Source organism: Myodes glareolus, chromosome 7, assembly GCF_982192425.1.
Source record: "Myodes glareolus chromosome 7, mMyoGla1.1, whole genome shotgun sequence".
Taxonomy (NCBI): Eukaryota; Metazoa; Chordata; class Mammalia; order Rodentia; family Cricetidae; genus Myodes; species Myodes glareolus.
In genome coordinates, this window is record NC_142032.1 from 83,409,120 (window position 1) to 83,432,518 (window position 23,399).

General features: G+C 48.7%; 1 protein-coding gene across 4 annotated transcripts in view; it reads right to left on the reverse strand.

Moving 5' to 3' along the window:
- The window catches only part of Eef2k (eukaryotic elongation factor 2 kinase), a 58,529-nt gene that overhangs the window by 4,765 nt on the left and 30,365 nt on the right, over positions 1-23,399 (reverse strand). For all 4 annotated transcript variants that reach the window (XM_048460180.3, XM_087908501.1, XM_087908500.1 and 1 more), the window contains exons 3-17: positions 22,927-23,027; positions 20,255-20,315; positions 16,703-16,740; positions 16,134-16,305; positions 11,622-11,771; positions 10,723-10,855; positions 10,376-10,503; positions 9,658-9,859; positions 7,507-7,574; positions 6,312-6,389; positions 5,341-5,403; positions 3,114-3,248; positions 2,783-2,971; positions 2,483-2,607; positions 714-892 (exon numbers count right to left, since the gene is read on the reverse strand). In XM_048460180.3, the coding sequence (XP_048316137.3) occupies positions 714-892; positions 2,483-2,607; positions 2,783-2,971; positions 3,114-3,248; positions 5,341-5,403; positions 6,312-6,389; positions 7,507-7,574; positions 9,658-9,859; positions 10,376-10,503; positions 10,723-10,855; positions 11,622-11,771; positions 16,134-16,305; positions 16,703-16,740; positions 20,255-20,315; positions 22,927-23,027 (1,822 nt within the window). The remainder of the gene's footprint in view (positions 1-713; positions 893-2,482; positions 2,608-2,782; positions 2,972-3,113; positions 3,249-5,340; positions 5,404-6,311; positions 6,390-7,506; positions 7,575-9,657; positions 9,860-10,375; positions 10,504-10,722; positions 10,856-11,621; positions 11,772-16,133; positions 16,306-16,702; positions 16,741-20,254; positions 20,316-22,926; positions 23,028-23,399) is intronic.

A 23,399-nucleotide genomic window follows, 5' to 3' on the forward strand; every position in this document is an offset into this window, starting at 1 on the left:
ACCTTTACACGGGTTCTGATGATCAAACTTAGGTTATCAGGGTGGCCTAACAAACCCCTTTTTGTTGTCCCCTTATTTTCTGAGGCAAGGTCTCTCCCACTGAACCTAGAGATTGTTATTTAAGGCAGCCTGGCCGACCAGCAAGCCCTCAGGAGCCACTGTCTTTGCCATCCCAAGACGGGGATTATACGTATGAATATCACATCCTGCTTTTAAAAGTAAACAATTAAAAAGGAAACAGAGAACAATATAAAATTAAGATAAAAATGTGCGGGACTGGAAAAATGATTCAGGGGTTAATATTAAAGGACTAGAGTTCAGTTCCCAGCACCCATGCTGGGCAGTTGCCAACCACCTGTAACCTCAGCTCCGGGGATCAGAAATATTACACACACAACTAAAAATAAAGTAAATCCCCAGCACCTACATAGCAGCTCATGACCACCTGTAACTCCATGAGATCCAACTCTCTTCTGGCCTCTGAGAGTACCAGGCACACACACACACACACACGACATACACGCATGTAGGTAAACACTCATACATATAAAATATGATAAAGTAAAAATAAAATTTTTGTCTGCATACCATCTCTATAAAGACCCCTACTGGGGAAAGGGGCTCATCTGGGCACTTCTCCTAATTCCAGAGGGATGGGAACTATAGACCTTCCCTAGCCCCATCTTACCCCAGGGAAGGTCTGTGGGCCTCACCTGATCTTTGGGGGTTCTTGTCCAGCCCGAGCCCTCCGGCGAGCAGCATCTCAGCCTGCCTGGCCAGCAGCGCGTACTGGGGCTCGTCCTGTACTCCGTCGTACTCCCCGCCCTCGTCACAGTCCGTTGTCTCCAGGGCCGTGTTGTACCAGTGGAGAGCCTCTGACCAGTCTCGGCACCTTGCCAGGCGACACGGAGGGGAGAAGGACGTCACCGTGGCATGGTGTGGGGAGGCAAGCCTGGGACCCCAGTGGGAACACCACCTCTGGTCCACAAACTACAGCACCAATGGCCACCACATCTAAGGGACACCTTCATGTGGCAGGCTTCCTATGTTTCTGTTTCATTTTTGAAAAATTCAATTTATGTGTCCCTGAGTGTGTATGCCACATGTGTGCACATGTCCAAGGAAGCCAAAGGAGGAAAGGGATCCACAGAGCTGGAGCTACAAGCGGTTGTGAATTTCCTGTTGCGGGTGCTGGGGACCGAACTCAGGTCCTTTGGCAGAGCAGCAAACGCTCTTCACCATGGAGTGATCTCTCCAGCCCCTATATAGACGATTTCTCTCCCACCCAAACCAAGACAAGTTTCTCTGTGTCGTCCTGGCTGTTCTGGCTTCAAACTCAGAGAGCCGTCTGCCTCTGCTTCTGCCTCCTGAGTGCTGGGATTAAAGGCGTGCGTCACCACCACCGCCTGGCTCAGTTTCTATTTTTATTTCGAAGGGATCTTTCCTTAACGCAATTGGTACAGTAGGACAAGCCCTTCACCAAGGAAGGAGAACTCCTTGGGGAAGGCGTGAGGAAAGCCAGATGGCAGAGGGCCAGTGAGTGTCATTCCTTAGGTGCCAGCCACTTTCATTTTTTTTCTCTCACTGGTCTGAAACTTGCCAACGACCCCAGGGGCCTGCTGATTTCTGTTCAACTTTTTCTAAATCAGTTCTGGAAAACAAAGTCAAGTCTTTATGTGCCAGGCAAACAATTTATTGACCGAGCTACCTCCCCAGCAAAGGAGATGAATTCTTGATACTAAAGAGAGGGTGTGCCTGCTGAAGAATGTATCCCCTCCCCCTTGGTTTTTTGAGACAGGGTTTCTCTGTGCAGCCCTGGCTGTCCTGGAACTAGCTCTGTAGACCAGGCTGAGGTCCTAGGTTTAATCTTCAACACTGCATCATAAGAATACAAATTAAAACAAGAGTAGGGAAAAGCAGTCGTAATCACCCAAAATTCTGTTTTCTAGGGACAATCATACTAAACTGCATAAACGTTCCTGTGTTCCCCCCAATCAAATCTTTACATTTGCGGACAAAATGATTGCCGTCTATTGCATGTTTTGTGTGTGAGATCATTATTCCGATTTCACCAAATGAAGAAACTGAGGCCAGAGAGGTAAAGTAACTCGCTGAAAGTCACTGAGCTGGACTCAGAGCTAAGGCCAGAACCCATGTCTGTCTGTCCTGAACCAAAGAAAAGTGACCTGCCAGCTGGAGAGAGGGCTCAGAGGTTAGGAGCACTGGCTTCTCTTCCAGAGGTCCTGAGTTCAATTCCCAGCAACCACACGGTGGCTCACAACCATCTGTAATGAGATCCGGTGCCCTCTTCTGGCGTCCAAACATACATACGGGCAGAACACTATACATAATGAATTATTTAAAAAAAAAAAAGAAAAGAAAGAAAGAAAGAAAGAAAGAAAGAAAGAAAGAAAGAAATAAAGAAAAAGCAACCTGTGTGGTCCAGATTACCCCAACATTAACCACGTGACAGCCATAGTACCTGTCTGGGCTGAGGTTCAGGCCGGTGTCAAAAGCTCGGGCCACTAGGATCATGGAGTGCCTGTCACCAGCTTCTGCCGCCTTCAGTAAGTAATCAAAGCCTTTTGTCTTGTTCTCCTCTGTGTCCTGTCAAAGGGAAAGGACACAGACAGTGTCTGAGGGAGACCGCAAGGGCTCCTTTGTCAACCTCCAGTTTCTTAAGTCGTTGTGAGAGTTCTGGGCTGGGAAGTTCATGTCCACGGTAGTAAGAGATGGACTGGCTGAGCACCCCACTTTAGGTTGGGGCCACACATCTCCTCACCTTCAGAGAGACATCAGCCAGGATGTGGTGGGGTAGCTGAGAGTACATAAGTCCCAGGCCCACGATGGCCTCCAGTTCTCCCAGGTCAGCTGCATGCTCCAGGTGGAAGATGGCTGACTCTCGGTCCCATTCCTCATCCTTCTCACAGAATCGCCCACCCTCGTGGTATCGTACCATGGCCAGATGGACCTGCCACAGAGACAGCAGTGTTGGTCTGGCTGCCTAGGAGGCCAAAGCCATGCCCAAGGGCAGCCCAGCCAGCCTGCAAGAAGCAATTAGTGGAGGAGCGGAGCGAGCCCTGCGTGGGCTCCGGAACGGGTATCCTTCATACCTTCCCCAGAACAGACTTCCCAATTTTCCTTTCAAGGTCCAGAGCATTTAGCCTTTGCACTTCGAGGGCCACAGCCGAGGGCCGCGGCAGGTGCAGGCGGGAGGAATTGAGCAGGTTCCACGTCTCCACAGAGACCTGATGGGAGAGACCAGGTGGATGGAGTTTAAAGGCCAGAGAAGTGAGGGGCTAGGACTGGGTGTGCTGTCTCAGAAGTAAGCCACCATAAAACAGGAGGCTGGCTGGCAAGCGAGGGGAAGGAACCACAATGGCATCCAACTTTACTGGACAAGAGTGGCCCCCAATTCTTTGGATTTGTTCCTGACAATTTGAACAAGAGCCTTGTTATGTAGTCCAGAAAGACTCTGAACTCACTATGTATCTTAGGCTGCTTTGTATTCATGATCTCCCTTCCTCAGACTCTCAAGTGCTAGGATTACAATGAAGCAACCCCCATCCCCAGGGCTCCAATTCTTTTTCTTTCTTTTTTAAAAACTTTTGTTTTTGTTTTTCAGGATACAGTTTCTCTGTGTAGCCTTGACTATCAGTCTGGCCTTAAATTCATGCCCAGTTGCCACCAGCTCATGGGTACTGACAGAGGGCAGCCACAGACACAATGATCCGCGGAACAGACCACAGCGGCCCCGAGAAACACTTCCCCTCGCTTATCAGCCCGAAGCTGCAGCTGAGGTTTGACGCTAAGCCTTCTCTCCTAGCTTCTTCATGCCAGGCCCCAAGCAAAGACTGACTCCCACAAACACACTGGCTTTCTCTGTGAGTCAACCAAGATAACGTGAGCAATGCCACGAGGTATTTCAGGAAGCACAGGCAGCTAAATTCTCTGCAGCCCTGGAGCAAGAAGGACCCAGCCCAGAGCGCCAGCAGTGACTCAGCCGAGCAACTCTGTCCTGCTCCGGAGGCTGAGAAGCCTTCATCTGACCACCAGCAGAGGAAAAAGAGTCCAGCCAGCTGGGGTGGCCGGGTTAGAAAGTGTCTCTGGGCTCCAGATAAGGGCAACAGGCTTCAGAAGGAGGATTCTGCAGGCAGGAGGGACTCAGTTTAGCAAATAGTGAGAGGTGTGGCGTTCACACTGTGTTTGAGAATTGGAGAATAACGAGGCAGTAGGGCCAGCCTTTCCTAAGCATGCCTGACAGCCGCCACCACTGAGACACTTGTCATTTACACCGCGGCCAAAGGACAAGCACATTCAAAGCAGTAGGTAAAATTACCCTCAGCTCATGTTTTAAGTGTATATGAAACATATGTGATGAATCTCATGGTTAGACTTTGGGCCCCTCTCAAATTGTCTAATTGTGTATATACCATTTTTTTTTCTTTTAATCTAAACTATGAGATCGGGATGCTGGCTTACTGGTTAAAACATCTGCTATACAAGTATGAGGGGTGAGGTTCCTATCCCCAGAAGCCTAATAGGAGTGGCAGCCAACCCGTAATTACAGCCCTAGAAGGCAGAGGTGTGATCCCCAGAGCAAGCTGACCAGTAAAATGAGCCAGATCAATGTGCTCTGGGTTTGATTGAGAGGCCCTGCCTTGAAGACTAAGGTACAAGAGCAATAAAGGATGATCCCATTATCAAACTTGGGTTCCACGTGCATGGCCAAACACGCGTACCCACACACATGCATGCACATACATAGGACAAAAATGGAGAAATAATCTGAAATCCAAAGTATTTCTGAGCCCAAGCATTTCAAATAAGGAATACATCCTGGAGTAGCCAGGAAAGTGGGGAAAAGCTGCCCAGGACTCCAGTTTTCTCACATAAAAGAGGTGATGAGCAACTCAGCAAATGTCCCATTGGGTGGCGGCAAGGAGCAAGAGGCAGATGCTGTGACCTTCTGGTCAAACTCTCTAACCATGAGGCTGTCCTGGTGACCTTTATCCACAACCATCTCTTTCCCCTTCCCCAGGAGTCTCTTGGCACTCTGCCAGGGACATGACCTCCAACCTGCCCTTTGCAAAATGGACATGCACAAGGTGGAGGAGTGGGCAGTGAGTCAGGAGGAGGGCAGAACACAAGAGCCCAAAGAGGCAGGCCTGTTCTTATGGGCACATACCCGTCCATAGCTGCCCACCTGTTCCTATGGGCACATACCCGTCCATAGCTGCCCGCCTGTTCCTATGGGCACATACCTGTCCATAGCTGCCCGCCTGTTCCTATGGGCACATACCCGTCCATAGATGCCCGCCTGTTTATATGGGCACATACCCGTCCATAGCTGCCCAAGCTGTCCTCATCAGATTCATGCATTCGGTTGCCATTGGAGTGGCCCTGCGAGGGAACAGAAAATGAGTATTGTAGAGGGAGACTTTCCTTCCAGAAACCAATTCCTGGGGAGCAGGACCAGGCCTCCCGGGGTCCCTGCTCTAGGGACACCAGTCCACCACTCCCCAGGTGAAGCTGGAAGCACCGTCTGCTGAGCTGATGAGTTCACAGTCACACAGAGACCTGTGTGAACAGATTGGACTGACCCCAGGGTACCAGAGTCGGCATGAGGCCACTGGAGAAATGGTGGTTAGTTCTTCCTCTGGCCTAGCTTCCTCCTTTATGCTTCATGTTCATAATTATACAGCTGAGACCAGGGCCTTCATGCAACAGGCCTTACTGGGCTGGTTCTATTTCTGTGCACGGGGAAGTTTCTGAAGGGCCGAGAGGATGGAAGCCACCTCCACCCAGAGAGTGCAGGGAGGGAGATGGAGGAAGCAGGCTTGAGACCCTCCCAGGGATGCCAGGGTTGTACCCTGAACTTCCCCAGCTACATCAGCACCAGTGAAGCCCATTATCCAGCATCCTCCTGGCTCAGCAGCCAAACGTTCCAGCTTCAAAGGTTTCCCTGCCATTTTCTTGTCATTGTTCTATGGTGGTTGTTCTTTTAGAGACAGGGTATCCTTAGCCCAGGCTGGTCCTGAACATAACCCTCTCAAGTGTGTCACCACACCCAACCGCTTGTTATTGTCAACTTTACAGCCAATCCTCTCTCTTCCCCTTCCTCCCCTTCATCATCCCTGTCCGCTTCACCGTCTCTCCTGCATTTGCCGCTGTCTGAAGTCTGGTTTGCTGTCTTAATCTTTCTTGTTCTCAGGACCCGTTCTTATTTGCCTGTTAGCTTTCTATGGATAACAGATGAATAACAGATGAAGCAACAAAGGTCTCCAGTCTCAGGGTCTGGGGTTGCTCACGTGTTCTCGGGGCTCAGGATCATCCAGGTCACTTCGCTTCTCACTTGGGTATCCGCTGTCCCCACTGTTCTCTGAGTCCTGGAGAAAGAGGACAGGAGTTCTAGTGGTGCCTGGTGGAGACGACACCTGACATCCTAGCCATCTGTTCGCTCCTTTGACTTATCAGTTCACTCAACAGTCTTCCTGCCTCCTGCTGGTGGAGAGACCAGGAAGCACTACAAAGTAGTGGCAAAGAACTTAGGCCCTGGAACTGGATGCCCGAACACAAGCCCTGGCTTTGATACTCATCAGCCAAGACCTAGGCAACTGCTCAACTTATCTGAGCTTTGGTTTTCTTGGCTATGGGATCCATTCTGGTACCTGAAGGACTGTTACAATTTGGTACAAAATGCGCCCCCCAAGGTTCCCAGTTAGATGTACTTATGAGAGGTGAGTGTATCACGAGAGTGCTAACCTCATCCATGGGGTAACCCAGCAATGAGTTCACAGCTGACTGGGTTATCAGGACGTGGGGCCTGGCTGGAGGAAGCAGGTTACTGGAGCACATCTTTGAATACCTTTTATCCCCAGACCCTCTGGTCTCCTTGCTGCCCTGTTTGCTGAACACATGAGGCGAGCAGCTTCTGCCACACCCTTCTGCTATTAGGTTCTGCCTCATCACACATTACTAAAGGAGCCAAATAACACAGGGCTGAAACCTAGGAAACAGTGAGTGTAATAAGTGTTTTGAGACAAGGGCTCATGTAGCCCAGGCTAGCCTCACACTCACTATATCCCCAGGGATGATCTTGATCCTCTTGCATCCACAAGTGTTAGGATTACAGGTGTGCACTGTTACACCCAGTTTCTGGGGTTCTGGGAATTGAACTCAGGGATTCATGCTTGCTAGGCAAGTACTATACCATCCCCAGCTCCCGTCTAGCACTAGGAGTAAAATCTACCGTAGTGGGAGCAAGAAAAAGTCTATCTCATACATGTTGAGAGTTAAGCGAGAAATTAAAGCTCTTTAAAATACCATCTGGCCAAGATGATGATTCCAAACAGCAGCCCCAAATGAACTTGAACCCGCGGGACAATCTGAGAGATGCTCCAAGCAGACCTGGGCTGGGCTGCCTGCCTCCCTCAACTAAACACCCTCTTTCACACCACCCTGGGGATGGCAGCCAGCAACCCCCCTCCTCTCCTTTCCACTCACCCGGTGATTGTCCATGTGGTCATGGTCTCTAGGGCCCATGTTATCAAGATCACCAAACACTGGCCAATCTGAGCAGGGACAAGCAAAGGTGATGTAGGACATACCCAAGAGCCGCACATAGCCCGCCTACAGCACACGGAACCCACACCAAACCTCACTCTGCAGCCCAACTCCTGGCAATCCTGCCGCCTCAGGCTCCCAAGAGCCAGGGTTACAGTTGTGTACTATCATGCCCAGCATTTTAAATATAAATATATATATATAATAAAATATATTATTTATTTAATAAATAATATATCTTATTTGATATTTATTATACATTATTAATTAAATAGTTATTTATTTTGAGGTAGAGTTTGACTATAAAGCTTTGATTGTCCTGGAACTAGCTCTGTAGACCATGCTGGCCTCGAACTCACAGAGATCCACCTGCCTCTGCCTCCCGAGTGCTGGGATTAAAGGTGTGAGCCACCACCACCTGGTTACTTTTAGTTCTTAAAGAGAAGCACCCCATGGGGAAAAGATACTGTCACCCTGAAGAGCTACACTTCTTTCTCAGTTCGTTCCAAGTCTGCCACTTGATAGCCATGGATGTGTGTCTATCACAAACATAGCTAGCGGTACATGTAATTAACGTGCTGAGTAGCTCTGAAGAAAGTACAGATTTGACGGAAGAGAAGCCACCTGTCTATGTGGAGCTTACAGTGTGGGTCGCAATACGACTTTCAAGCCAGCTGTCTCCTGACAGTCATCGCTCTCTCTCTCTCTCCTGTCCTAAGCAAGCTGCAGCCTGACCCAACTGGTCGACCTTTTTGTTGCTGCTGTTTCAGATAGGATCTCATTATGTAGCCCTGGCTGTTGTGGAACTCACTCTGAAGACCAGGCTGGTCTTGAACTCACAGAGATCCACCTGCTTCAGTCTCTCGAGTGCTGGAATAAACAGGTGGCCCCCACACTCAACAGCCTGACCAGTTTTATGAAGTCTGTAACAGTGCGGGCTGAGGAGATCTCAGTGGTAGAGAGAGAATAAGCTAAGCAAGAATGAAGCCTGTGTTCAACCCCCAGCACACATCCACATCAACACAGTTCACAAAAATGGTTTTCCCATTTTTCAATAGCTTTTAATATTTTTTAAAAGTATTTTATGGGGCTGGAGAGGAGGCTCAGAGGTTAAGAACACTGACTATTCTTCCAGAGGTCCTGAGTTCAATTCCCAGCAACCACATGGTGGCTCACAACCATCTATAATGAGATCTGGTGCCCTCTTCTGGTCTGTAGGCACATATACAGACAGAACACTGTATACATAATAAATAAATCAATCTTTTTTAAAAAAAGTATTTTATGGTTTGCTGGGTTGTGGTGGCACACACCTCTAATCCCAGCACTCAGGAGGCAGAGGCAGGTGATCTCTGTGAGTTCGAGGCCAGCCTGGTCTACAGAGTGAGTCCAAGGACAGGCTCCAAAGCTACACAAAGAAAACCTATTTTAAAACACAAAAAGTCATTTTATGGCAAGTGCCCCTATCCAGTGAGACATCTGCCAGCCTCTGCTTTACTCTTTTGACTTATTGCTATGATATTGATAGGTTTCCTAATGCTGAATGATTCTCAGATTCCACCAAGATGGGACAGTAGTTTTTATTTGCTAGTACTTTTTTTTTTTTTTTAAAGATTGTCTTATGAGAGGTGTAGTTGTTTTGTTTTAGTTTTTGAGAGAGAGAGAGAGAGAGAGAGAGAGAGAGAGAAAGAGACTGACTAGGTAGCCCTGAGCCCTGGCCAGCCTGGAACTTGCTACATAAACCAGGCCGGCCTCCAATTCAGAGCTCTCCCTGCCTCTGCCATGGACCACCATCCCTGGCTTATTCACTGTTTGTACACTGTGACTGTAATGATGCTGAGATGGAATGTTCTCTTCTGTGTTTTGTCAGATGCCAGTTTGCTAGCTTCACAGACACCGAGGTGGGTTGTCTCGTTTTCTACCACAGAGGCTGTTTTCATATACTGGATGGCTGCATCTTGGAAGTTTGCCCTATGAATTCACCAGGAACGCCACCCGGGCTAAACTGTCTCATTTTCTACCATGAATGAAACTGGTTTAGCTCTGCTCTACCTGGTGCCCACCCCCGTGATCTCTATATCCGGGACTTACGGAGGGGGTCCAATTTCTGGCTGTGTGGCGTGGCTGAAGACGGGGAGGAAGGTAGAGAGTCAAAAGTCACATCGCTCATGTTCTCATCCCCGGAGTTCTCTGAAAGGCGAACGTGCAAGGGAGGCCGGCTGCCAGAGAACGTCCTCATGCGGGGACTCCCACACTTCTCCTCTGTCCCCCTCAGGACAGTCTTGGCTGATTGCTGGGGACAGTAATGGGAATAGTCACGTCATGCAAGCACTCTGTAGGGAATGGAGGGTTCCTTTGAACCCTGAAACCTTTTCATCCATGGCTTTCATACATGCCTAAGACAGAATCTTATTGAAAAAGCAGTTCAGGATTAACCCTATGGCATCCAAGAAGGGGTACATGGATGGAGCTCAAAGGGGCTACTAGTCTGTATTTCCTTTAGGAAATACAACGCTTTAGCGTTGGCCATGCTCCACAGGCTTGAGCTGGAAGTACACCCAATGTACACCCAGAGGGCCAACATTTGTCTTTGCCAACAGTCTCCTGAATTGGTTCCTGTGAGAAGAGTGAGCTGGCTGGTCCCACTGTCCATACTTGGCAGGCCCAGAAGGCTGTTCGTGTACATGGGCACACATGATTTCTGTCAGTTCTGTTTCTCTCCATTTTCTTCACTCTGGTCACAGACAGGTCAAAGCCAAGCAAACGCCATCCCACAGGAAGCTGAGCCTGATCACCGCCGGGTACTCACCAACAGCTTGGTGCTCTGATTTATCACAGCCTGCTCCCGCGGTGAGAGGTCGAAGGGCGTAAGGCCCATGCTCTGGCAAATCCGGTTGCAGGCATGAGAATAGAAGAAGAGAGCCATTCCCCGGACACCTGCAGGCAGAACAAGGGTGTCTGGGAACTTATTTCTGCCTAGTGACAAAGGAGAGCGAGGGCAACTGGAGGGGTGGTCGATCAGACAAACCAAGTTCCCGCCCCACCACCTCAGGGAAGGCCCAACAGTGTCTCAGTGTGTTCCCTCGGATGGAGAAAAAAACTAAGATTTTAGGGGAGCACGGTTTCTGTGGACATGGGCTGGCTCTCCCTACTTACCGAGATTGCCGTCTCCAAAGTCGGTGCCTTTCTCAGTGTGGATCTGGGGGTCAGTGTAAAGGTCCCCCACACCCTGGATGTCCACCACAATCAGCTGATGACCAGAACGCTCAAATGTGAAGTGGCTGAAGGCCTATTTCGGGGCAGGAAGAGAAGAAGTTGTAACAGACCAGATTGTGGACCAGGTAGATGCTGGCCTGATGCTGGGCCGGAGGCTGTAAGACTCGGGTTGCCCTGGTAAAGGCAGTCTCTTCAAGCAGAGTTTTGTAGAGTAAAAGACAAAAGAAGGGTATGCTCAACTCTGCAAAGCCCTTAGGGTTATAGCTTTCCATCTTAGGGCTGCTGAAAGAAACCAGCACAGGGAGGCAGGTGAATAGCTTTAAAAAAAAAAAAACCTTGGGAGATGACTTAGTGGTTAAACCATTTGCTATGCAAACATGAGAACCAGAACTTGGATCCCCAGAACTCATGTAAATGTCGGGTGCAGATGTAGGTCCGCCCCTAAGTCCAGTTTTAGAAGGTGGAGATGGGATTCCCAGAGCAAGCTGGCTAGAAAGACTAGCCTTATCAGTGAGCCCTGGGTTTGAATGAGAGACTCTGAGTAAGAGTGATCAAAAATGATCCCCAACATCATATAGGGACACACACGGGTGCAGACACACACAGGTACACACAAACTTGTACACTACAGACATGAAAATACATGGAAAGGGGTGGGGGACTGGGAATACTGCTGTGTGGTGGGACAGGTGCCTAGCATGTTGGAGCCCTGGGTTCACATATGTTCCAAGGAGTATGAGGGTGTAAGACTCCACCCACAGGAATCTCCCTGTCTAGGATTGAGCCTTCTCAAGTGGATGGAGGACGAAAATGCGAACAGAGAAAGCTCAGGATCTCACCTGCGGTGTTAGTCGGATGTTGTCGTCGCGGACAAAGCCTGAGTTGGAATTGTACTTGATGTACTTGCCCTCAATGTAGTGCTCCAGGTGGAAGAGGGGCTGGCCTTGTCTGTCCTTTAGCTCAATGATGCACATCTGCATGATATCCACCTGGTGGAAGAGCAGGGCGTATGGTCAAGAGGAAGGGCTGGGCTGGGAGCACATTGCTCCCCTGGGCACAGACCCGGGTCTCACCATCCAGTAGAACTGCTAACTGAACCTGGAATTCACTCTCCTCCTTTCCTTTAAATATGAAGATTCCCATCTCTGGATTTTAGCAAGATATTAGGCAGGATCACAAAGGGAATCACACTGATTAGACTCTCTTTCAGCTAGGTGTGACCATGTGACCATACCTAGCCAGTGGGAAATGACCACCAGCAATGCCATTACTGCAGCTTGCCCTGTAAGGTGGATGGCTTGGGAACCATAACTGGAACCATGGTCAATGTGGCCCTAGGAGGTGAGAGAGTAACAGGACAGAAGGAACCAGGAACTCTCTGGATGACTTCAAAGACAGAGATTATTAGCCTGCTTAGAGCTATTTTTATACAAATCAGAAAGGGACCATTTTATGTCTGTGTAAACTTATGGATCTCTTTGCTAGCAACTCAGATGGGGCCTGGCACTAATATTGCAAGTTTGAGCAAGTTATTTTATGTCACCGTGTTTTAGTTTTCTTGATGCAGATAGAGGGATGTCGGACTTGGCATCAAGATGAAATTTATTGATACACAAAGGCATCGCTGTTCATGCTATTATTAAGTTGTGGTTAGACATGTGTTCTAAACTGGTGATGCCGCTGAACCTTTAGGAAGTGAAGTCTCACCAAAGGAAGTGAGTCACTGAGGCAGTCCTTGGGGTTTTATAGCCTGGTCCAATTATCTATCTGCTTGACCATCTGCCTTATGTTCCTACTGACAGGCCTTTCCTACCAACTGTGAACAAAAATTAATCCTTTTCCTTAAGTTTGGCCCCAACAAGAAACGTAGTTTTTTTTTTTTTTCTCTGCAATGGGGAATTACAAGAAATGCCAACATTTTTTGAATTTCTTAAAAATTAATTTATTTTGGTTGGGGGATTTCGAGAATAGGGTCTTACTATGTAGTTCTGGCTGTCCCGGAACTATGTAGACCAGGTTGGCCTCAAACTTACAGAGATTTGCCTGCCTCTGTTTCCTGAGTGCTGGAATTAAAGGTGCATGCTACTGTGCCTGGCTAGATTTTTATAGCATATGTATGGCATGTAATACACAGGTGCTAATATAGGCCCTATGTATGGCATGTAACACACAGGTGCTAATATAGCCTATGTATGACATGTAATACACAGGTGGTATAATAGGCCCTATGTATGGCATGTAATACACAGGTGCTAATATAGGCCCTATGTATGGCATGTAATACACAGGTGCCAATATAGGCCCTATGTATGGCATGTAATACACAGGTGCTAATATAGGCCCTATGTATGGCATGTAATACACAGATGCTAATATAGGCCCTATGTATGGCATGTAATACACAGGTGCTAATATAGGCCCTATGTATGGCATGTAATACACAGATGCCAATATAGGCCCTATATATGGCATATAATACACAGGTGCTAATATAAGCCCTATGTATGACATGTAATACACAGGTGGTATAATAGGCCCTATGTATGGCATATAATACACAGGTGCTAATATAGGCCCTATGTATGGCATGTAATACACAGGTGGTATAATAGGCCCTATGTATGGCATGTAATACACAGGTGCTAATATAGGCCCTATGTATGGCATGTAATACACAGGTGCTAATATAGGCCCTATGTATGGCACGTAATACACAGGTGGTATAATAGGCCCTACGTATGGCATGAAATACACAGGTGCTAATATAGGCCCTATGTATGGCATGTAATACACAGGTGCTAATATAGGCCCTATGTATGGTTTCTAAACTGCAGTAATAGACCTGTGGCTTTTAACTTCTGAGGGTTCTGCATGGCACCTGTCTCTCTCAGTACGACCCAAAACATGGAAAGAAATCAGGTTTGAACTTCAAAAGCAATGACCCTCTAGGGAAGAGGGTCACCAGACAGGCAGGCAGCAACTGCAGAAGCAACCTGAGCCCAGATGTGCCAGCTGAGACCTTGAGCAAAGACAGCTGCAGTTCTGAGAACGAACCTGGGGGGAAGAGCAGACAGTCCCAGGAAGGGTCCTGTCTCCACGCAGACAGTGTGGCTGGCAGGGCTAGCTAGAGGGCTTGCTGGGTAAGAGGCAGTGCACAGTTGAGCGGGCCACCAACACCCGCTCAGATAACCATATCCATCTGTTGTCTTCAGTTTAGCTTTGTCATTCCTTACCTGATACCCAGGAACTAGGGGACAGAAACAAGCAAGACACAAAATCCCTGGGGTGGGGGTGGTGGCATTAAAATATGAACTAAGTGGATAGGTCCTTTCTAGATCACATCACTTCAAAGAAAGGAAAGCAGAGCGCAGAATAAAATGACAAAGGTTCACTGGGTAGAAGGGAGATCTCATGTCTGATGGGATGACTGATGGGTGAGTTGAGCCCCAGACTGCGAGAAGAAGCCCTCCATACAAAGATTATGGAAGTGATAAAGATTTGAAGGCACAGCCGGAACAAAGGTCCTGGGGCAGGAAATAAGCCTGGAAGCAAGAGAAGGGAGGCCAGACCAGAGCGAGCTAAATTGCTGAGGCTGTGGGGGCTGGAGCCTCTTTTGTTTTTGGGGCAGGGTCTCACAATGCAGCCCTGGCTGATCTGGAACTTACTATGTAGACCAGGCTGGCCTAAAACTTTTACAGATTCACCTGCCTCTGCCTCCTGAGTGCTGCGATAAAAGGCATGCGCTACCACATCCAGCAGATTCTGGTTTCTTGAGCATGTGTAACCAAGGGCCTAATGAGCAGATGACTGACTAATCCTTTGGCGGCCTGGAAGGACAGCTTTCCTGAGGAACCAGGGATTTGGGACAGAGGCAGAGAGCCCGTTTGCTCAAATGCCCATAGATAACAAGAGGTTTTGGCTAGCACCAGGTCATATAATAACGTAGAAGTCAATAGGAAGAGGCAATTTGGTGGAGGACAGTCAGGCCTGGGGTGGAGCACAGGCTCCATCCCTGCCTGGGTGGTCAGGTTGGTTAACCTCACTGAGCCCAGATCCTCAGGAAGCCCACATCCAGCCCAAACCTGCTGCCACTGCTTGGAAGTCATCGTGCACCCAGTCCAAGTCCATATGGCCTGGGTGGAAGGCCTTTCAATTCTGACTGCAAAGACCAGCACAGGGCTCAGGCTCCCCCATCCACATACTCCCTCCGCCCCCGAACACTTTGGTTCAGACATATGCACTTGATAATCAGAGCCAATGACACCTAGTTCTGACACTTTCATCAGAACTGTTAGCTGGGCAGTGGGGCACACACCTTTAATCCCAGCACTCAAGAGGCAGAGGCAGGTGAATCTCTGTCAGTTTGAGGCCAGCCTGGTCTACAGAGTGAGTTCCAGAACATCCAGGGCTATGACACTGAGAAACCATATCTCAAAAAACAAAACAAAACAAAAAAAACAAACAAACAAAAAGAAAGAAAAGAAGCAAGGCATTGTCGTTCCAATAAGGCTGGTGAGAAATGAGCCTGTAGCTACTGAACTAAAAGGGCCCATGGAAGAGTGGTACCAACCCAGATACTCAGGCCAGAGTAGATGATTCCTAATAACCCCAACATGGCCAGTGCCAGCCGTGCCTAGAGCTGGATCTAGTTGTCAAGTGCATGAAACAAGAACTTCCCTTTTTGGATCAAGCCAGTCTAGATGGGATTCTATCACCTGCAAACAAAACTCACGAAGGGGACAATGAGATGGCTCGGCAGATAAAGGAGCTTGCCACCAAGCTGATGACTTGAGCTCATCAAGTCCCTGGGCCCTGCATGACAAAGGGAGAGCACCAACTCTCCAACGCTGTCATCTGACCTCCGTACATGTGATACGGCATGTGTGTACCAGCTACACCACAAAATAGAAACGTTATTAAAAATATTTTATAAAGATCTTAACAAACAGATCCCATTTATCAACAGAGATAAGAACACTCCAATCACAGAGCTCCTGGTTTTATAGAAATAAATTCACTGCATATGAAGTACACGGCTTAGCATGTCAAAAAAAAAGTGATCATTACTGGCAACTGGTAAGACGGTAAAGGGTTAGACATGGTGGTGCATACCTTTAATCCCAAATTCCAGAGCCTGGGGGAGGAGGAGCATAAGTTCAATGCCAGAGTAAGAAAGACCCTGTCTCAAAACATCAGGGGCTTGAGGTGTGCTCCATGGTCCAGCACTTGCCTGGCATAGGCAAAGCTCTGGTTTTAGTCCCCAGTACTGCAAAGAAGAGGTGAAGACAGGACTCCATGTTTCCCCACCACCCTCACAGCTGGCCAGTGGTGTGGGAAGGAGGCACACACACCTGCTTAGGGGGCTTGTGGCGATTGTACTCCTCCCCCCAGAGCTTCGCCTCCATCTGGAGCTGGACATCCTCAAAGTACACGCTCCTGTCCACCGGCTCGAGGTAGCATTTGGCCACGTAGTTGGAGGCGCCCTTCCATTGCTGGGTGTGCAAAAAGTTGGAGAGTTTCTTCCTGGGGAGAAAGACAAGGGGGAGCCCGTCTACAACTCAGCAGGTTCACAGCAGACACAACCGTGAGATCTCAGAACAACTAGGCCCTGTTTGGCGTGGACGGCTAGATGGAGAAGGAACAGGGTACAGGAGCTGGAGGAAAGGCAACAAACCCACTCCTCCAGCCAGAGCCAGAAGGGCTAAGGATCAATGTCTGTGACCCCCCATCCCAAGCAGGCGAGTGGTCAGTCCCTTTCCTTAAAGAATCCTACAACTGGGTCAGCGTGGGTCCAACACCAGGTAGAAAAGAACCTGGCTACATGGAGGCACAGATTACTTGTCGTGAGCCTTTGGTTGAAAATACCCCAAAGTCCTAGCTGTTAGGAGTCTTGGCAGAAGCCTCGGGCCAAGCCACTTACGTCCTGAAGCACTCCCTCATTGCTCCACGGCCGAAGGGCTGAAAGAAAGGACAGAGTCATCAGTACCCGCAACCCATGAGCCCCTCTGTTACTGCCTACCCAGCAAGGTGTCCCATACATTACCTCAATCCTAATAACCCTAGGCTGTCCCTCCTGGGCCTCAGCACCAAAGTCAGACAGACTTTTCAGCCTGGAGATTGCTAGGATGAGGGGGATTCCATACCTCATCTCAAACCCATGGATGAACCATTGTGGGGCCATGATGCTGGGAGGGGAAGTGCATGGCAAAGGCTGTTTTTCAGTCTTTGCTTCCTGTCCACCATCAGGCTAAAAGCCTTCCTCTGCCACATGCTCCTGCTGGGATGTACTGCACCCACACAGGCCCAAAGCAACAGGGCTAACAGACCACCAACTCCAAGTTCTGAAACCACGAGCCAAAATAAACCTTTTATCTTTAAGGTGATTATGAAAAGCTGGGTGTGGTGACCCATGCCTTTGATCCGGGCACCATCTAGGCCCTAGGACAAAGGCAGGAGGGTCTCTGTGAGTGCTTCAGGACAGCTAGGGCTAGATAGAAAGACTCTGTCTTAAAACAACAACAACAACAAGATGACTGTGTAGGGAATTGTGCCACAGGTATGAAAAGCTGAATAAAGCTGTCTCAAAACAGAAGGAAGGAAAAAATGGCTCAGCAGTTACTTTTATTTAATATTTTTTATGATTTATTTAACTTTATTTTATGTGCATTGGTGTGAAGGTGTCAGTTCCCCTATAACTGGATCTTCACACAGTTGTGAGCTGCCAGATGGGTGCTGGGAATCGAACCTGGGTCCTTTGGAAGGGCAGTCAGTGCTCTTAACCACCGAGCCATCTCTCCAGCCCCCTCAGCAGTTACTTAAGAACACTTTCTGCCTTGAGAGGACCTGCGTTCAGCTCGCATCATCTATTTTGGGCTCACAACCACCTGGAGCTCCAGCTCCAGGGCCCTCTTCTGGCCTCTAGGGGCACTGTACTCATTTGCACACTTGTACACATGCACACTTGCGTGCACACATGCACACACATACACACACACTTAAAAATATGAAGATAAGGGGCTGGAGAGATGGCTCAAAGGTTAAGAGCACTGGCTGTTCTTCCAGAGGTCCTGAGTTCAATTCCCAGCAACCACATGGTGGCTCACAGCCATCTAGAATCTGGTGTCTTCTTCTGGCATGCAAGCATACATGGAAGGAATGTTACATACATAATAAATAAATAAATCTTTAAAAAAATATGAAGACAAGCCAGGCAGTGGTGACGCACACCTTTAATGCCAGCACTCAGGAGGCAGAGGCAGATAAAGCTCCGTAAGTTCGAGGCCAGCCTGCTCTACAGAGTGGTTCCAGGACAGCCAAGGCTACACAGAAAAACCCTGTCTCATCTGGAAAAACCAAAAAACCAAAACAGAACAAAACAAAAAGCTCAAAAACAAAGATAAATAAAGAAAAAAAACAGTAAAAACTGAGAGAAAGGAAGAGAGAGGAGGCCACCTAAATGTCCATCAGTAATGTTGCCACACAAAGCACAAGGTCTATTCGTTCAGTGAAGTATTTACACAGCAAAGGGAAAAAAATAGAAAATATTGGGGCTGGAAAGATGGCTCAGAAGTTAAGAGCACTGGCTGTTTTTCCAGAGGACCTGGGTTCAATTCCCAGCACCCACATGGCAGCTCCTAACTGTCTACAACTCTAGTTTCCAAGGGACCAAAAATCCATGGCAAAACACTAATGCACATAAAATAAAATTTTTTAATTATTAAAAAAATGGAAAATGTCAAGTAAAAGAAGCCACACTCAGACAACACAATGAGAGATGAATGAAAGTCTCAGGACAGGGTCTGGGACAGTGTCGAGCTGTGGTGGGTGAGCAGTGGCTGAGAGAGTCTATGGGAACACTGGCTATGTTCTGCTTCTCTGGGTCCTTGCCCGTGTGTCTGCCCTGGGGACATCCATCAAGATGTATGCTTCGCTTGCTTCCTGGTGTGGGGATGGAACTCAGCGCCTCCCACACCAGTGAGGGACAGCTCCTTTCCTGTTCTTCTATGAGTGTGTTACATTGTAAAAGGTCCCCTCACTCTGCAGGAAGAGCCCCTTTTTCCAGTCCTGCTTTCTTTTTTTGTTTGCAGGACGCGGTTGCAGCCACTGAATGTGTTTAGTAGCTAAAAGAAAACAAACAAAACCCAGAGGGTAATGCCAAGTCAGTCAGTCCATTGGTGGCGACCCACTGAGAAGTCTTCATGACCTCTTTGCACAGGACGTGCCTAGAGGTGAGCAATCTACAGTACAGAAAGTGGCCAGGGGTTTCCAGGAGTTAGGGTGATGAAGGAATGGGGTGGCAGGAAGGGTAAAATGTTCTGACAACAGCTCAACAGCTCATCAGCCAGGGGTGGGTCTTCCTGGGCCATCCCCAACCCAGGCTGGGATCTGGGTTGGCTTGACCTAGAGCAGGACATGCGGACGTGTGAGGGTGTGAGCGCACTGCAGGACAGAACCCTAGTGGGCTCCAGGGATTTAAAAGGAGGGTATGAAGCTGTGCCTGTGTGCAGGGGTGATGACACGGGAGGATTAGTGGGGGGAGATGACCAAAACACATATGTGCATATATGAAATTCTAAAACAATAAATTTAAAACAGGGGTGGGGGGTAGTTCTGGAACTGAATGGTGACTGTTAGACAGCTAAAATCCATTGCATTGTATGCATTTTTCTTTCCTTTTGCAATGCTGGGGGTGGATACCAAGGTCTTGTGCATGCTAGGCAAGCATGCTACCACTGACCTGCATCCCAAGCCTGACCTGTGTAAATGCAGTGAGCATGTGTATGCTATGTGAAATACATGTTAATGAGCAAGTATTTAAAAACACAAAACATGGGCTGGTGAGATGGCTCAGTGAGCAGCACTGCTTGCAGCTGAGCCTGACAAAATGAGCATCCAGGACCCACGTGACAAAAACAAAGCCTAATGCCACAAGTTGTCCTCGGACCCCACCAGGTGCACTGCAGCCTGCATGTCCTCACACACAAATAAAAAAAATGTAATAATACTAATAATAATAATTTAAAAATATAAGATAGGGCCAGTGGATGGCTCAGCAAGGAAAAGTGCTTGTCACCTAGCCTGACAACATGGATTTGACCCCTGGGATCCACATGATAAAAATAGAAAACAAGTTGTCCTTTGACCTCCACAAACCACACACACACACACACACACACACATACACATACACACACACACAATTTAAGTGGATTCACAGCCACAGCACGTAGGAGGCCGAGGCAGGAAGTTGTAAGTTTGAGACCAGCCACAGTGAACGTGATGCTGCTTAGCCTGGCCTGCAAAGGATGACTCTGTCTGTCTGTCTGTCTTTCCTCTTTCAAACACACAATAAATAAATGGGTGAAAATAAAAAACAAAATTAAATAAAACAGAAATGGAAAGAGGGCACTAGCAATGGCTTGGGAAAGTCCCTACTCAGCCCTGTCCCCTCAGAGCTCAGGCCCCTGCTTACCTGAGATGCCATCTTGATGAGAACCTCGTCTTGCAGCCATTCCCCGGTGACAGCGTTGTACCTACAGAGATCAGAGCCCACCTAGAGCATCCTGGTCCTACCCCTCACTAGCTCAAACTCTCCTGGGCTCTCTATAGGCCTCACAACCCAGCCTGTTCTGCACCTAGGCCAACAGCTTGCTGAGTCTTGGGGTGGGCTGTGGATATCTTCCTCCCTCCCTCCCAGGCTCTACCCATGCATGACCTTCAGGGGGCTTGGTTTTCCTCAGACACACTTATTCCTTCTGTGTGGTCTTGCCAAGATCAGCACTCCCTACTGGACTCTTGTCCGCTCTGTTATCAGGCCACAGCTCCACAAAGCAGGCCCGTGTCTGTCTTGCTCACCACAGGGCCTAGTGTGTGGAGATGCTTAATAAACACACATTGGATGAAAATATAAATATCCTTATAATTGATCTATAACTTTGAAGTCTCAGGCAGTCCATACACCCTATAGAGCGATAGCAGGATCTCTGGATAGATGGGCTGCCCGAGACCTAACAGTAGCAAACAGCAGGTCCCAGAGAGCGAGGGAGGGAGGGAGGTAGCAGTCTCAACTTTGCCAAGTACTTGGACCAGGCACAGCCCACACAGGTAGATACAGCTCCCAAGAGGTAAGGACTGTCACAGTGCACGTAGAGGGAAGGGAAGAGTTGCCTGTGAGGTGAGATAGGAATGTGGAGGAAACGTGGAGGAAGTGATGGGTGGAGAGAGACTGAGAGACAGATTGAGAGTGTAAGAGACAGGCGGAGAGAAAATCGGGGAGTCGGGCTGCACGAGAGAGGGAGATGAAGAGAGCACGGTAAGGGAAGACAGGAAGACAGTGAGTGACAGAACAACAGATGACAGAAGAGCTGGTGGTCCCAGAGTGTCCCACTCTTCCCAGAGCACCTCTGGCAGCCCCAGGCCTGCAGTGAGTCACTATGGCAGGAATCAACCCTTATCTCTGGCCAGCAGCCTCCTCACTCAGAACACCAGACCTGGGAAAACAGGTTTGTCAGGAACCAACAGGAGCCTGGCAGGTTACCTCCCCAGGCTCAGAGGAGGAGGAGGGCTCAGGCCAGGCTATCAGTTTGGCTGCAGCCAGTGGGAGGCAAGCACTACGTTCCACATAGAGAGATGGACCACTCCCTCCCCTCCATTCTGAGAGGCACTCAGAGGCAGGGGCAGGGGTCCAGTGTGCAACCTTGAAAGGGTCTCGCTTGCTGCTAGCAACCACTAACACCATAAAGGCAAGAGCCAGCCAGAACTGGTGGCACAGACCTATAACCCCAACTATTTTCAAAGGTGAGTCTGGGCTATATAGTAAGTTCAAAGTCAGCCTAGGCCAACCTGGGAGGGACCCTATCTCACAACAAAAATGAAATGAAGGCTGGGAACATAACTCACAGGCAGAACACTTGTCTAGTATCTAGGAAGCCCTGGGCTCAATCCCCAGTAACATGGTAAGAAAATGAATGAATGCCCAGCATGCCCAAAGTTCATGGAGTTCACTATAATGCTGGGTTCTGAAGCAGCGGGCTTCATTTAATCTTTACAGAGACCCTGAGATGGTGACCATTACTGTGCCTGTTTTACAGAAACCGGCTCAGAGGTGAGGTCTCCTACCTGAGCAGCAGGATTCAAACTCAGGCATGTTTAAAGCAGAATCTAGCTCTTAACCACCCTGGAAAGTTCAGAGGGTCAGGAAAAAACTGCCCTAAACAGAGGGCCAGCTTGTAGCAAGGCTTTTAATCTTAAAAGGCTACGGCCAGAGAAAGAAGTGTCAGGTTTAGAAAATTCAGAATGTTTCAGACAGCCATGCTCGGCTTCCAGGAATCAGAATGTTTCAGATTTCAGACAGCCAGGCTTGGCCTCCAGCAATCAGAATGTTCTAGACAACCATGCTTGGCATCCTCTTACTGGCAGCCTGGGTAGAATAAACTCAACCATGAGAAATAAACAGTTCAGCCTGGTCTAAGATCCCGGCTGGGCTTCAAGACACACAGCCAGCTCAGTGTAGGGCCCGGACACTGTGTCTTCAGCTTACTAACCTAGTGCTCTTGCAGGTAGACAGAGGTAGGACCTACTTAGACCTCACGGACTGGGATCCAGACCATGCTGAGCTATCTTGCCCCAACCCTGGGATACAGACCTACGGCTGAGGAGAAGAGAGGCACACGAGGGGCTCTGCAGCCGTCTCCTTGAAGGACAGGAGTAGAAACACGGAAGAGGGCGGGATGTGTTAGCCAGAGAAAAATGTCACAGTCAGTGATCATATATCAAACCGGCTGCTCTGTCTCAATACTGTCTGCCTCTACTGCTGTTTGCAAGGACAGTCCTGGGAGGATGGTGTCCCAAGTCAGAAGGAGCTGCTCAACTCTCCACCCACTTCAAATGGAGGAGAAAGGCACCTTTGCTGCATGAAATGCTCCCCCTTCCTTATCTAAGACACCTAGGACCAAAAGTTTTTCACGATTCAGATTGTTCCCAGTTTTGAACGTTAGTATAGACTTAGCTGGTTGGGCCTCTCTGACATTCCCACCTGCTTTAGACACTGTATTAGTTCTCTTTCTTTAGCCAGAAGCAGGACCCATGACACCCCCACCACTAACCCACAAGGACCCCTCAAAGCCCCTGGGACTAACTGCTAACCTGTGCCGGGTAGCGTGTTCTGTGGCGATGTCCTCGAGATGGAACTCGGCCCAGGGGTCAGGCATACCCTTGGCTTTCTTAATTGCATGCTTCCAGGCTTCCTGCAGAAGGCAAAGGGAGCATTAGGCCCAGGTCAGGGGCAGCCAGCCGCCTCTTCTCCAGTTATGTCCCCAGGGGAGGACCATAGCATCCAAAAGAAAGGATTCCCACCCGCTGTCCTCCCAAGAACAGTCCTGGAGGGACCCAGAGTATTCTCATGGGCTTCGCCTAAAGATAGAAGTCACTGACATGCTAATTATATAATTCTCCACTTGCTGCCAAAAAGTTGAAAGTGAAAATAAGACTTCTGAGGGATGGAGCGATGGTTCAGTGGTCAAGAGCATGTACTATTTTTGCAGAGGACCTGAGTTTGGTTTGATGAACAGACACATCCATATTTCACAGTTCACAGCTGCCTGTAACTCCAGCTCCAA